At 39.5% G+C, this 15,410-nt stretch overlaps 1 protein-coding gene across 6 annotated transcripts in view; it reads right to left on the minus strand.

Moving 5' to 3' along the window:
- Positions 1-15,410, minus strand: part of kmt2d (lysine (K)-specific methyltransferase 2D) — a 244,793-nt gene that overhangs the window by 11,957 nt on the left and 217,426 nt on the right. For all 6 annotated transcript variants that reach the window (XM_087985601.1, XM_043681829.2, XM_087985602.1 and 3 more), the window contains 5 exons: positions 13,468-14,563; positions 9,409-9,545; positions 6,158-6,288; positions 5,446-5,614; positions 3,853-3,969 (listed from right to left, as the gene is read on the minus strand). In XM_087985601.1, the coding sequence (XP_087841727.1) occupies positions 3,853-3,969; positions 5,446-5,614; positions 6,158-6,288; positions 9,409-9,545; positions 13,468-14,563 (1,650 nt within the window). The remainder of the gene's footprint in view (positions 1-3,852; positions 3,970-5,445; positions 5,615-6,157; positions 6,289-9,408; positions 9,546-13,467; positions 14,564-15,410) is intronic.

Raw genomic sequence — 15,410 nt, forward strand, 5'->3', positions numbered from 1 at the left:
AGGGAACCTCCTCTGCACCCCCTCTAGTGCCAGTACATCCTTTCTCAAGTCAGGAGACCAAAACTGCACACAGTACTGTGTGGCCTCACCAGCACCCTATACAGCTGCAACATAACCCTCCCTGCTTTTAAACTCAATTCCGGTAGCAATGAAGGACAAAATGCTGCCTTAATTATATGTTGCATCTGCAGACTAACCTTCTGTGATTCATGAACAAGAACACACAGGTCCCTCTGCACAGCAGCGTGCTGCAATTTTTAACATTCAAGTACTCGTCCTTTTAACTGGTATTCCTACCAAAATGGATGACTTCACATTTATTACATTGTATTTCATCTGCCAGACCGTTGCTCACTCACTTAAACTACGTCCTTCTACAAAGTTCCACAGTCCTCTGCACACTTTGCTTTACCACTCATCTTAGTGTCGTCTGCAAACTTGTCCCCAACTCCAAATCATCTACGTAAATTGTGAATAATTGCGGTCCCAAGACTGATCTCTGAGGCACACCACTAGTAACTGATTGCCAACCAGGAAAGCACTCATTTATCCCCAGACTTTACTTCCTGTTAGTCAACCAATCCTCTATCCATGCTAATACATGACCCATAATGCCCCGCATCTTTATCTTATGCAGCAGCCTTTTGTGTGGCACCTTGTTGAATGCCTTTTGAAATTCTAGATACACATCTGCTGGGTCCCCGTTATCCAACATGCTCATATCAATAGTTCTTGTGTGTCAAGATCTCAAACTAGGCTATAAATTAGTGAACAACAAAGGGAAGTGAATAGATATAATGACACACTGTAGATTTACACAGCACATTTATTCTAGTATGTTCAAGTAGCAGACACATTTGCTTTGCTAAATTGCAATGAAAGCTGAATTGAACCAGTCCCTGATGGACATTAACCATTATGTACCGTCCAGAGTCTCTCTAGATTAAATATATGGTGACATTCAACAACATGGTTTTGTGTATTAACATTGAAAAACACTTTCAGAAAGATGAGTGTGACCAATACAACAGAAATGTTAATATGTGCCCTGAGCTCAAAGAACACCTTATCAAACATCCACGTGAATAAAATCCACAAGATTCTTATATGTAATTTAAGGGACACTGCAAATCAAACAAAAAAGCAATAAGATGAAATTTCCTTTTGTTGTTTTGCTTTCAGCTCTATATACAGAAACCAACATTTAATTTTCACCAAACTCAACAATAGTCCTACTGTCAGGCCTCAAGTGGGGTAGAGCTCTGATAATCAAGCCTCACTATCCCTGGAGTCATCACAAAAGTTAAAGATTTCATCAAATTACGCAAAATTCTCCAGTTTACCTGTCTGATAGATCCAGATTAACAGGGTCCTGTACTTAACAAAACCACTACTATTTGCTATAAATAAATTCTGACTTTGAATTGTCAATGGATAATTCTTCCAGTTAAAACTCTAATCCCTTTCTAAAACTCCCTTACACACATCAAACAAAAAAACTTTGGTATTTTGAGTGCTAGAAAAAAACTGGCAAAGCAGATCTAAGGCTCTGAGATGATCTTAGTATTTGCCAGGATTTTTGGTTCTTTGATCTCTCTTCTCCATGTCCTTTCCACATTTTTGCAGGAGACACAGGTGATTGTACACTAACTGCAAAGTCTCTTAGTTTCTGCTTACAGGCTGCTTCATATATAAATTGGTAGAAGGAAATCAAACTGTGTTTTCTTCAGATATTTTCTTGCAGACAAAAACACACTACCATGTCCTTTGGAGGTCCGAAGGCTTCTGCCAGAATCATTTACAGCCAAAAACTGTTGAGAACCCAGGAGTCAGATAGTTGTCGTCAGGCCACTCCACAAACAGCAATTTATTGCCAACTGAATCTCACTTTGTCAATGGACTAGCACCAACAGGTGTGTACAAAGAGTCTTGCCCACTGCTTCAAGCAGTGTAAAGACAACTTACAATGAGATTCAATAACTTGGTTTTAAAAAAATGCAGCAATTTGTTCTACAATCATTGGCTTCAAAACAATTGTTTTCCCATTTCAGTCTACATTCACATATACAGAAAAAGAAAAGGTGTAGTCTTTTCGCCATACAGCATAGGATCACAGAACATCAACAATTTTTAAAAAAATTGAGGTTATAGCATATTTTTGCCTTCACACCAAGGAACTTGAGACGATGCACACTTAGGCCCCGAATTAAAGGATAGTTTTGCAATCTTGTTTATTTTTACTTCACCCGCCCCCACATGTAATGCTTCATACCCGTTTTTCTTTTATAGTCTTTCCCCTCCTTTTTGGTTTTCATTATTGCATACACGCACAACTTAAGCATCATAGTAGATTTATGTTTTAAAACAAATACTGTGAGTAGAGAGAAAATGCTGGAAATAAATGTCAGTCAGCCCCTTTGTGTAGATAAAGGTCAATATTCCAGTGCAAGACCAGAGTCTTGAAGGAATGCCTTGCACATTAACCTGTGTATCCTGTAGACAAGCTGATTGATGTTTACTTTCAATAATTCTAATTACTATAGTATCTTATTCACTTTATTTTCTCGGTTCTCAGAGCTTTTTATCAGTTCAAATCTAAATCAGATTAGACACCAGGAAATGGAACTGATGGCACTCAGGATTATCTGTAGGGTAATCAAAGACAGATCAGAATGACCACAATTATGGCAATGAGGCAACCATTCAGTATACAACTGGGTGATATGCGAGCTTGAACAAGTTTGATCATACAGCGCACAACCTAACATGTAGAGATTATATGACACTGATTTAACTTAGCACCTGTACTAACTGATGCTTATATCACACATCATACACCAGCATACAGTTTAAGCACTAGTTCAGCACTTATTATTACATCTAAAGGACAGTACGTCATCATTCTGTCATAATATTGGGGTAGCTGTCTGATTTAGAGACCGGACATTGATTAATTCAAGTTAGTAACATACCACTTAGTACAAGCATAGAATCCAACAACATAGGAGTCTGTCAATGAACCCATCTGCTTGAGAGATCTCTGAAGGGATAATTTCACTTATGCTCATTTGGTTACTGACACAAATTTAAATGCCTAACTTCCAAATATTTATGCATTTCCATTTTGAAAGTAATGGACAGAAACAAATCAATGTTACCATCCATAAAATCTTGTTGAAATTTTCCTGTACCAAATCTACTTCTCACTAAGAATAGTCAACCTGTTTCCAAGGCCTTGAATGTTGTTCTGAAATTGGTTGCTGACTGCGGCGGAAAACAAAGTCAAAGATGATGACCACATTTCCCCAGTAGGCAGGTATCCAAGTTCTACATGGAACTTGCCATAGGAATATGGCTGAAATTGAGAATTCAGTTTACAAGAGGATTGCAGTCATAAACCCATGATTTGGCAATGAAATATGCAAATTGGGTAGCCACTTGAACTTTGTGGGGCAATAGGAACTCATGGTATTGAATTTCAATCCAAAATTTAAATCTTGGATAATTGCAAAACAAGACTAGCACCTGAAGATTGCAATGACTCAAAAAGCAAAGGCATTAATTTCACTGATATTCACGTTCATTAAGGTTGTAATATGTAATATTGTGCACAGTGACATGGTTAATCCATATTCTGGATTAGTGGTGCTGGAAGAGCACAGCAGTTCAGGCAGCATCCAAGGAGCTTTGAAATCGACGTTTCGGACAAGAGTCCTTCATCAAGAATAAAGGCAGTGAGCCTTTCAAAGCTCCTTGGATGCTGCCTGAACTGCTGTGCTCTTCCAGCACCACTAATCCAGAATTTGGTTTCCAGCATCTGCAGTGATTGTTTTTACCATGGTTAATCCATACCTGAGTCTCGTACAATTTCTCCCTGCGGTTTGCAACCTCATTGCGAATGATTGTCCCTATGTATTCAATTACCATTGTGTGCTTCTCAAGGTCTTTGGCTGCGTAGAGACCCAGACCCTATGGAGCAGAAAAATAACCAAAGGTAGAAGAAACATTGAAATTAATTCTAAAACAGTCCTTAGAATTCAACTACTCCTGTCCAGGTTCCATTACTCATGACAGAGTATCATAGGGTTTAACCTGTGGATACACCATAATTTTTCAGTGAGGAGATCTCAAGTCCCAGGATATCAAAGCAGATAGATGTTAAAACATTCAGTGTAGCACATCCCTCATTCAAGTGTAATTTAAGCTCCATGTACTTGTGCCATGGGTCATCAAGTGAACAAGCTAAATGGATGTGATCATTCTCAAATTTCATTCTAGATATCAAGTCATACGTTTCTTTTGCTACATGAAAACTTTACACATGTAGCAGTCCACAGTCAGTTTTGTTTGGTTGACAGAAACAGCTGACAATTTAGACTAGTTTCAGATACAGTCTCATCTTTGTATTGCAATCAAGATCTCTCTCTTTGAAAATAACTTGAGCTCAAATGGCTCTTGTCAATTTATGACGGCCATTTGATCTACCAGTTTTTTTGTGACAGAGCTACCCCAGAAGTTGAGGATTGCTATCCTTGCCGTTTGAAGGAAACCATGTCTGATTTTAAATTGACACTCATGTCCAGAGGTACCAGAAGCTGAAGAATTATAAAATTACTGATGGCAAAGGCCACAGGACAATATTTCATCTTCAATCTAGCCAAATCAACCAGCAAGGAATAATGCCCCAGAAGTTTCTCTATGCCAGGATCATCCTTGAAAACATTCTCTTTCGCCAATTGCTTTAGATACTTACATTGACAAACGTAGGTATCATGCAAAAATTGTGTACAAGAACTGAGATTAGACATATTTGGCAATTTTTCTGCAGACCAAAGAATCGTTTTGCTGACTTTGGACAGGGTTTAAGACTCTGAAATTAAAAGTGGGTCAAAAAAAATGCAGGTATCATGGTTATTGGCTGCAGAGAATAATTAATAACAATTAATACACATCCTGAAGCCAGGAGGCCACTTCAATTAGAAATAAAATGGCCAAGATAGAAGCATGAATGAGCCAAGATCAAAATACCAAAAACAAGGTGCACTACTGGTTGAGAAGGTGACAGAGAACTGTCAACCTATGACTAGAACTAATTAAAGCCACTATAAGCTACAAAGCACTACTATCTTAGAGACAAAACAGAAAAATTCCAAAGGAAGGGCTTTCCCTGTAGATTTCAATATATAAGGAACACAAGCATCGACACAAGCAGAAAAGCTGAGAATATGATGAATGAATGAAATCTATTAATAAGTGAGATTATTAGAAAACTGAATATCTTGAAACGACGTTCCTAGCAAATTGAATTTTAGTCTTCCCTTCACCTACCAATGCTAAGCTGGAGGATGGCAAATAAATAAAAAAAAACCAAGCAACTAATTTGATTTCAGAGTACAAAATCTGTTATAATTAGTGACATTTTACATCTTGCTGATAGTGACTCACCTGTATTCGAGATCGAGCCAGGTAAACATTATTTTTCCACTCGGTTTTCAGTCGGCGGTACTGAGAAGATTTGGAGTGAACAAACTGCTTGCTGTAGGGAGTGTTAATTTCTCCAGTTACTGTACTCTGAAATGCTTTTGATGTGCTGGTGCTGTTCAAGGTGTGCGGCCTGTTAAGTACGTCGGAGAAAAAGATTAATATCTGTACTTGGATCAAAAATGAAAAGGCTCCCCAGAACCAAGCCCGTTATGATTGTCATTACCTGATCTAAAGACTTAAAATATGCTTGAGGTATTAGTGCTTTCTATCTATACCTTTATATAGGCTGGCAAAAAATGATAAAGCTACAGTTGAATGATAAAGTTATATTGCATCACTTAGTGTTTCAAGTTGGGCTTTTTTTGACCTCTTAGTTCTTTGCAGTAAATCTACTGCTAGAATGCTACAAGTTTAAATTATTCAGTCTTGGCTTTCTGAACTTGCCAGCTACCATGGAATATTTCTCCAAAGCAGTTTTCTATCTGTCGATTCCTCAGCAGGAATCAAAATATCACATTTTACATAAAAGGCACGATATTATATTCAAATATAAAAGGCAGTTAAATTCATAGTTTAAATCTTGTGACAGATCACTTGATAATAAAATGCCTTTAAAAAATTTATAAGTTTAAAGTTATCACAAGCAAGTCACTTTCATTTTTCCTGTACCCACCGTTTGTAGTGAGTCATAATTTTCGGCTCAGATCGGGCACAGCCTGTTGGATTGACAGCTAGTGGGAGCTCCATAAGCGGGTGCCGACCATACCTGAATATATAGTTCTGACAACTCTCCACACCTGGCAACTGGAGAGAAATCAAAATTAATTCACAAAACTAATTTCTAAAATGTATTTTAACTAAAAAGGTGATTACAAATAGTGGGAGATGATGGCCTAGTGGTGTTATTGCTTAATTAAAAGATCCAGATATTGTTCTGGGAATCCGGGTTCAAATCCCGCCATGCCAGATGATGGAATTTGAATTTAGTAATTAAAAAAAAGTCTAACAATGACCATGAATCCATTGTTGATTGCCAGAAAAACCCATCTGGTTCACTGATGTCCTTTAGGGAAGGAAACAGCCACCCTCACTTGGTCTGGCCTATATGTGACTCCAGACCCACAGCAATGTGGTTGACTCTTAACTGCCCTCTGAAAAATTAGGATGGGCAGTAAATGCCAGAGACATCCTCACTCTGTGAATGAGTGAAGAAACCCCCACCATAAAATAATTGGGTAAATGCCTTTCTTCCCCCTAACTTGCAGACAGCAAATTTCAAAATTCATCTGCTATAATTCTTGCGCCACAGCTGTCACCATGCTACCCATTGCTTATCTGACTGATCGTGGATGAGCCAAAGTTTCGTGCAACTCACTATTGGCTAAATGAATACTTCCTGCTCAGTCTTCGAGCAGATAATTCACGCCATAACCTTCAATCCCACACCTATCTCAGAACGCCCACTCAATTCAATAGGTCACAACTTTGAAGCCTGGTTCATCCTGAGTGTGCAGGAATAGATCAGCTGTTAGGAACATCACTGCACAACTCAGAGAAAGCCACCCAGAGTACAGCACTATCGGCTCGATGGCTAGTGATAGCAAATGAAAACCTGAATCCTCATTCCATTGCTTTGTTGACACCAATTGCCCATTTTAGGACTATTCCCAAATTACACATCATTTTCACCAAGCAGTGGACAACTTTTGCATCATCTATTACCTTTTATCTATACAACAAATCCCATCAGTTCTGCACAGCCCTTTACTTGTCTCAATAATCCAGAGCAGCGACTGAGCTCTTGACAAACAATTTCATGCCTATACACAATTTATTTTGCTGTGCTTTAGACACATTTGTATCTATTTATGAAACTTAAACCTATTATGTAGCACCTTGTTGTGTATGCATATAGTTTAGATACACCGTGAGGTCTCAGCTCACTAACCAACAGGCTAATTTCTGGCCCCCTCTACTTTTAACTCCCATTTCAGCAAATCATACTCTTACAAGATTTACCTTGCCGTCACTCCAAACTCTGTTCTTGAGCAACCGAATCCAACCATCTTGAGACTAAATCAGAACACTTGAAACCTTGGCATTATACCTGATCCAATGTGTTTCAGCATCACTGAGACTGCTTGCTCCCACAACAACTTTGCCCTTACCTCTGCTCATCTGTGGCTGAATCCCTCAAGAATACCTTTGATATCACTAGATTTGATTATTCCAACCCGCTCCTAGCAGATGCACTCATTCCATGTTTTTTTTTTACTTAAAACTTTGCTCCTCTTGTCTTAACTCAAGCCTTTCACCAATCATGCTGGTGCTTCCTGACCAATACCAGCTCCCAGTGCAGCAATATCATAATTTCAAAATTCCCACACCCCCACATCTCTCTGAGTCCTCGAATTCCACAACCCCCCAAAAATACCTCTTTGACCAAGCTTTTGGTCATTTAACCTTGGTTATTTATCTCCTTGTGGCTCAATGCCATATCATGTTTTACAATGCTCACATGAGAGGAGTCGGATGATGGTACAGGTGCTATGTATATAAGCGTATTACTGATGGTATGTTGAGATTAATCACTAAGTTTGGAAAATAAATCAACCTTTATTTTATAAATCTTCAAGCGAAGATGATTGTAAACAATGTTTGCCCCACTTGACCATGTTAACGAGCTTTTAGAAGATTTGTAGCTCAGGTTGAGGTTTCAGATGTAGGTTTGCTCGCTGAGCTGGAAGGTTCATTTCCAGACGTTTCGTTACCCTACTAGGTAACATCTTCAGTGGGCCTCAGGCGAAGCAATGCTGAAAATTCCTGCTTTCTAATTTATATGTTTGGGTTGGTGATGTCATTTCCTGTGGTGAAGTCAGTTCCTGTTCCTTTTCTCAGGTAGATGGGGTCTAACTCAATGTCTTTGTTGAGTGTGTTCCGGTTGGAATGCCATGCTTCTAGGAATTCCCGTGCATGTCTTTGTTTGGCTCGTCCTAGGATGGATGTGTTGCCCCAGTTGAAGTGGTGTCCTTCCTAATCTGTATCTAAGGATACTAGTGAGAGAGGTTGATGTCTTTTTGTGGCTAGTTGGTGTCCATGTATCCTGGTGGCTAATTTTCTGCCTGTTTGTCCAATGTAGTGTTTGTCACTGCCAGACTACTCAGACCCCTTGGCATCATGGTAGCCCACAAACCCACCAACACACTAAAACAGCAGCTAATGAACTTGAAAAATCCTATAAAGACGAGCAAAACTAACGTCATTTACAAAATACCATGCAAGGACTGTAACAAACACTACATTGGACAAACAGGCAGAAAACTAGCCACCAGGATACTTGAACATCAACTAGCCACAAAAAGACATCAACCTCTCTCACTAGTATCTTTAGATACAGATGAGGAAGGACACCACTTCGACTGGGACAACACATCCATCCTAGGACGAGCCAAACAAAGACACGCACGGGAATTCCTAGAAGCATGGCATTCCAACCGGAACACACTTAACAAAGACATTGAGTTAGATCCCATTTACCACCCCCTGAGAAAAGGAACAGGAAGTGACTTCACCACAGGAAATGACATCACCAATCCAAAGAAACCCAAACGTATAAATAGAAAGCAGGAACTTTCAGCATTGCTTCGCCTGAGGCCCACTGAAGATGTTACCTAGTAGGGTAACGAAACGTCTGGAAATGAACCTTCCAGCTCAGCGAGCAAACCTACATCCAAAACTTAATCATGTTTAATAGCCTTTTTCATGATGGGGGATAACTGCATAGCCATTCAAAATATTTCTGAATTTAAATCTTACATTAAGTTACAGGTTGGACATGGCTTAAGTATGTACATTTTAAAACCTGTAATCTATTAAATTCATTTTTTTTGCAGGTCTTGCTCTCCTTGGCGCCTTTCTTCTTACCGACTCTGCAATCCTTAGAACAGCATGAATAGTGAGTCCAAACATGTCCTCTCCTTTAATGTAATCAGGAAAAAGTCGTAACATTTCCGCTTCTTTCCGCAGTTGCACAATTGGTTCAAGAATTCGGTTCCAAACACCTGAGAAATATAGGGAATAAATGGAAAACATAGCTTGGATGTTGTCGGGGCTCTGCAGAAATATTAGAATTACAAAACACCAAACATAGAGTGCTTATGTATCTCCTCAACCATTCCCTGCCAAAACAAGGTCAAGCTATTTACTCCTACTGTGTGGTGAACACACCAACTCTTGATGTGTAGAAATAGCAACCAACTAGTTCCTAAGTCTCTGCTAAGGTTGCTCTTAAGTGAGTCACTTGGAGGTATATGAGCATAACAACTTCCAGGGAAGCACACAATGTACCATTGTCCAGAGATCAGTAACACAATGGACTGAAAAATTGTGGGATAAACCTTCGCTGTACTGACAAAGTGTCATCTACATAAAGCATCACTAACTTGTCTACAAAGTCATAAGCACAAGCTCCAAGGCCACAACTTGGACAAATCAATTTGTCTTGACAGAGTGAGTTTGTTTTTAAATTTTCTGCGAGACTATTGAAGACTCACAAAGAGGAAATATAAAATCACTGGTTAAGTCTGAGCGTGACAATACTATGGTTTTAAGGTGTATTTAGCATTTTTTTTAAAAGTGAAGAAAGGTTGAGACAGAGGTACCGAGCAGCCTACTCAAGCCAATAAAGTAAACAGCTCAAGAGGCCTTGGTGTTTTTAAAAAACATTAGAATAATAGAAGCAACCTAAATAGGTCGTGTCGAGCTACCGCAGAACCAGGATTTTTAGTTTAGGCTTTCTGCAGTTGCTGGGGTCTTGAAGCTGGATGTGGAAGCTCGTATACCTCTGTTACAGCTAAAAGCTGGGGTTCTCTTCAATCTGTTTTACTAAATTTGCCTTTACGAAGGGCGTGTTTATGGGACGTTACTATAAAGGAACAGTTAATTAGTAGGCGTCAATATATCTATTATTTTGTTAAGAATTTCAGAAGAGTTACAGTTAAGCCAATTCTTTTATTTTTATTTTGTCTGTATTTTAACTGTTGTGCAAAAATAAAGTGTCATGCATAATGTCAAATAGTTTGATCAATTGAATTGCATCTGGAACGGAATGCCTTACACTGATCTTTAAAATAAGAAAAATGTAAGGTCTACATTATCTTAATATATTTCGAGGGGGTTTAGTCTGGTCTGTAACACCAGAGATCATCTTTATGCTTTGAATAGTGTTTAACTACACACAGTTAGGTTTCTGACATCCAAGGGAAACCTCTGAAACACATTATCATTAAGAACTCAGCACGATAAAAAGGCTCTGCTTGTTCCTTTGGATAAGTGCTTAGCTTTGGAATTCCATTGAGAGGGGTTACAGCAGTATATAATGAAGACCTAACATTTTGCCAAACCTTGGATAATGGGATAAGTAACCTCAAACACATTTGACCAAGTTAAGATATAGTTTGTCAAAACTCAAGATAGCTTTGGTGACTTGTCAAGAGCAAAAAATCCATTTAAGTTTTGCTTCAATAGTAATTAGTCAGCAAGACTTCAGTTTAAGACAAAAGCAAATCATAAATTACAATTTAGACTTTGTGTATAAACTGTCAATGATATGAGAAACAGAACTAATAGTGTAGTCTAAAATAAAACTGCATTGTGAAGCATAGAGATATATGAAGAGATATCTGACTATTCAGGGTAATGACTGAAATTACTAGTTTAATTTCCATAAATAACTAAAGAGGAAGAATAATATTTCCAAATTACCAGAACAATAATTAGCTCGCAACATTAAAATCATAGAACAGCACGGGAGGCAGCCATTCAGTTAGAGTCATAGAAATGGACAGTATAGAAACAGACCCTTCAGTTCAACTTGTCCATGTCGAACAGATATTGTAGATTAACGTCGTCCCATTTGCCAGCACTTCCCCCATATACCTCTAAACCCTTCCTATTCACAAACCCATCCAGATGCCTTTTAAATGTTGTAATTGTACCAACCTCCACCACTTCCTCTGGCAGCTCATTCCATACATGCACCACCCTCTGTGTGAAGTTGCCCGAGGTCCCTTTTAAACCCTCTCACCCCCCCTTAAACCTATACCCTCTAGTTTTTGACTTGCTCAGTGCTCTGGGGAAAAGACCTGGTCAATTTACCCTATCCATGCCCTTCATGATTTTCTCACATCCAAATAATTTATATAAATGTCAAAAAGCACTGGACTCAGCATCGATCCTTGTGGTACACCACTGGTCAATGTTCTTCAGTCTGAAAAGCAACCATCATCACCCTGTCTTCTACCTTCGAACCAGTTCTATATCTAAATGGCTAGTTCTCCCTGTATTCCATGTAATCTAACCTTGCTGACCAGTCTACCACGAGGAACCTTGTTGAACGTCTTACTGAAGTCCATATAGTGTGGAGGTGCCGGTCTTGGACTGGGGTAGACAAAGCTAAAAAATTTTTAAACGAAGTCTGTCCTCATCAATCCTCTTTGTTACTTCTTCAAAAAATTCAATCAAGTTAGTGAGACACAACTTTTCATGCACAAAACCATGCTGACTATCCTTAATCAGTCCTTGCCTTTCCAAATACACGTAAATACGTTCCCTCAGGATTCTCCCCAACAACTTGCACACCTCAGATGTCAGGCTCACTGGTTTATAGTTCCCTGGCTTTTCCTTACCACCTTCCTTAAATAGTGGCACCATGGTAGCCAACCTCCAAGTCTTACAGCACCTCACCTGTGACTGCTGATGATACAAGTATCTCAGCAAGGGACCCAGCAATCATTCCCCTAGCGTTCCACAAAGTTCTAAGGTACACCTGACCAGATCCCAGGTATCCACTTTTATGCATTTTAAGCTGTCCAGCACTACCTCCTCTGTAATATGGACATTTTTCAAGATGTCACTATCTATTTCCCAACATTCTGTATCTTCCACATCCTTCTCCAGTTAACCTTGATGCAAAATACCCATGTAGGATCTTCCCCATCTCTTGTGATTCCACACATAGGTGGACTTGCTGATCTTTGAGGGGTTCTATTCTCTCCCTAGTTACTCTTTTGTCCTTAATGTACTAACAAAATCCCTTTGGATTCTCCTTTACCTAGTTTGCTAAGGATATCTAGTGTCCCTTTTTGCCCTCCTGATTTCCCTCAAGTATATTCCTATTGCCTTTATACTCTGAGGATTTGCTCAACGTGTGCTGTCTATATCTGACATATGCTTACTTGTTTTTCTTGACCAAACCCTCAATTTCTTGAGTCATCCAGTCTTGCCCTTCACCCGAACAGGAACACACTGTCCCTGGACTCTCTTTATCTCATTTTTAAAGGCTTCCCATTTTTCAGCTGTCCCTTTACCTGCAAACATCCGTCCCCAATCAACTTTTGAAAGTTCTTGCCTAATACCGTCAAAATCGAGCTTCCTCCAATTTATAACTTTTTAACTTTTAGATCTGGTCTATCCTGTCCCATCACTATTCTAAAACTAGTAGAATTATGGTTGCTGGTCCCAAAGTTCTCCCCCACTGACACCTGCCCTGCCTTATTTCCCAAGAGTAGGTCAAGTTTTGCACCTTCTCTAGTAGGTACGTCCACATACTGAATCAGAAAAGTTTCTTGTACACACTTAAATTCCTCTCCATCCAAGCCTTTAACACAATGGCAGTCCTAGTCTGTTCGGAAAATTAAAATCCCCCACCATAACCACCCTATTATTTTGACAGTTAATTGAGATCTCCTCAAGTTTAGTTTCTCAATTTCCTACTGACTACTGGAACGGCAGTGGTGGTGGTTGGGGCGGGGCGGTGGGGTGTCCATTGTACTTAGTCTACATAAAGTTCAATATTATATTAGAAGGACAAAGCAACAGCATTACCTACGTGAAATTTACACAGAATTACAAAGTGTTGAAAATAATTATAATTCTATTGTCCAGTGAAAAAAAATTACCCTGACAAGCACAAACTGATCTTACCTTGTGGGGTCCAATCAGTAACAATCAGATCCTCATGCCCTTGCTCAATAACCTGGATGCCAAACTCCGGTTTCCCATTTGTATCATTGATGGTGCAGTGGTAGCAGCAACGCTTGTTAGTGTATCGCATGCTCCAATAAATCCGTGTTGCTTCATATCCAATGGGATAAAGAGCTGTCACACTGTGGAATTCCTGCATCTGATGGGGCAGCAACTGACCAATGGTATGGAAAATCAGTCCACCAACCCTAAACATGTGACTGCGCTTGCCACGCTGTACAATGCTAGCGATCTGCTTCACTTCATCTCTCTGAATGTAGACACGGCGGTAAACAGCAAAACATCTAATTTCCTGCTCATTCGCTCCCTTCAGTTTATGTTGACTGCAAAGCATCGTCTTGTCCTTAAAAAACATACAACGGGCACGAATAGCACAAGCAAAATGATAGGTGTTTGGGCATCGCACCCGATGACAACCAGTAGTGGCTCCAGTCTTCTGACAAAAAGCACACTTTGTGGTGAGTCCTCGGTGAAAAGCCACTTCCACATTTATCAGTGCCCCTGCCTGAGTCTCATACACTTCAGAGGACCACAATGCACAGTTTAGGTGGACCCACAAATCCAAATCAAGGTTCAAGAGTCTTGCAGGCCCATCTGTCATTCCATCACCTTCTTCATGACAGAAGCAGCATCTCCTAGTGTCCTTGGGCAGGGGGTCTGGTTTTAATGATGTTCCCAGTTTCTGAATAAGTTCTTCAATTTCATGCTGAAACACATGCTTAAACTTCCCCTTGTGAAATAAGACTTTAAACTCCAAACGTTTCCAACGGATTCCCCTCCACCTCTTCAGTTGTGGCGGAGGTTCCTCAAACTGCTTTTCATCCAGTGGAAGAGAATGTTTGATTTTTGGTGACTCGACTGGTGGATCAGGTTTATTTGACTCTGCTGGAGTCCCAGGTGACGATACACTGGGGGATGAGAGTGGAGAGCTCTCTGGTTGTAATATGGGAAGCTGGTGAACATCTAGGACAGACATATTGTTACTATAATGATGCACTACAATTCTTTCCTTTATTGGACAGTCCGAGGAAGCTTCCTGAAAAGATAAAGAAAAAATGGCCATTATAATATATGGACTCAAAAGCATTACTTATCAATAAATTCTTCCAAATAATTGTCAAAACAATAATCAAGTCCTCTATCAAAAAACTTTGCAAATTGCATCATCTAAAACTCCATCACTCTCACCCTACTGCACATCCAAAACACTATCTCAATCAATCTTGTATGGACCAGCTTCCAATTCCTAGTGCACTGCTTTCAAATTCTTGATCTTGCCTGCAATGCCTGGTCTTTTCATTTCCCTGCCACCACCTTCACCTGTGTGTTTCAGCATGCACCCTCAGTTCTTCCAACTCTGGCCTAATTTCCCTACCTGATTCCCTCTGCTCCTTCATTGGTAACACAGCATTGAGCCCATACTTCAATACTCTCCTTAATCCTTTCTGTGTTGCTGTTCTCCTTCCGACAGAAGGATCTGTAAAACCCACCTGTCGCTTATGACTCCTATCGCTACTCACATGATTTGGTACTCCAGGTCTTTTCCATTTCAGAGGAGAATTCTGGATTTAGAACAATGAATTGACCCAAAGTCAAGCTGTTAAAAACCTATCGTAGCTATCTAAGCTCACGAAGAATTAAAGATAAGTAAAACCATAAAGCCCATTAATGGTTGTTCTATTGATCAGATATTATGTACCAGATTCCCTACTAGCCTCCTAATGTCAACTCTTGGGGGAAGACTAAAAAAAAAATTAACCACTGTTCCCAATTTTAAGAAAACTGGGAAATTCTTTATTGCTTCTCTAATGAAGACAAGCAAGCTCCAAGAGATGATGGATATCAATGATGCATCACTAGACTTACTTAATTTCCCTTTCCCC

The sequence above is a fragment of the Chiloscyllium plagiosum genome, unplaced genomic scaffold (assembly GCF_037043375.1).
Source record: "Chiloscyllium plagiosum isolate Xiang-an unplaced genomic scaffold, Cpla_swu_hap1 HiC_scaffold_53X, whole genome shotgun sequence".
Lineage (NCBI taxonomy): Eukaryota > Metazoa > Chordata > Chondrichthyes > Orectolobiformes > Hemiscylliidae > Chiloscyllium > Chiloscyllium plagiosum.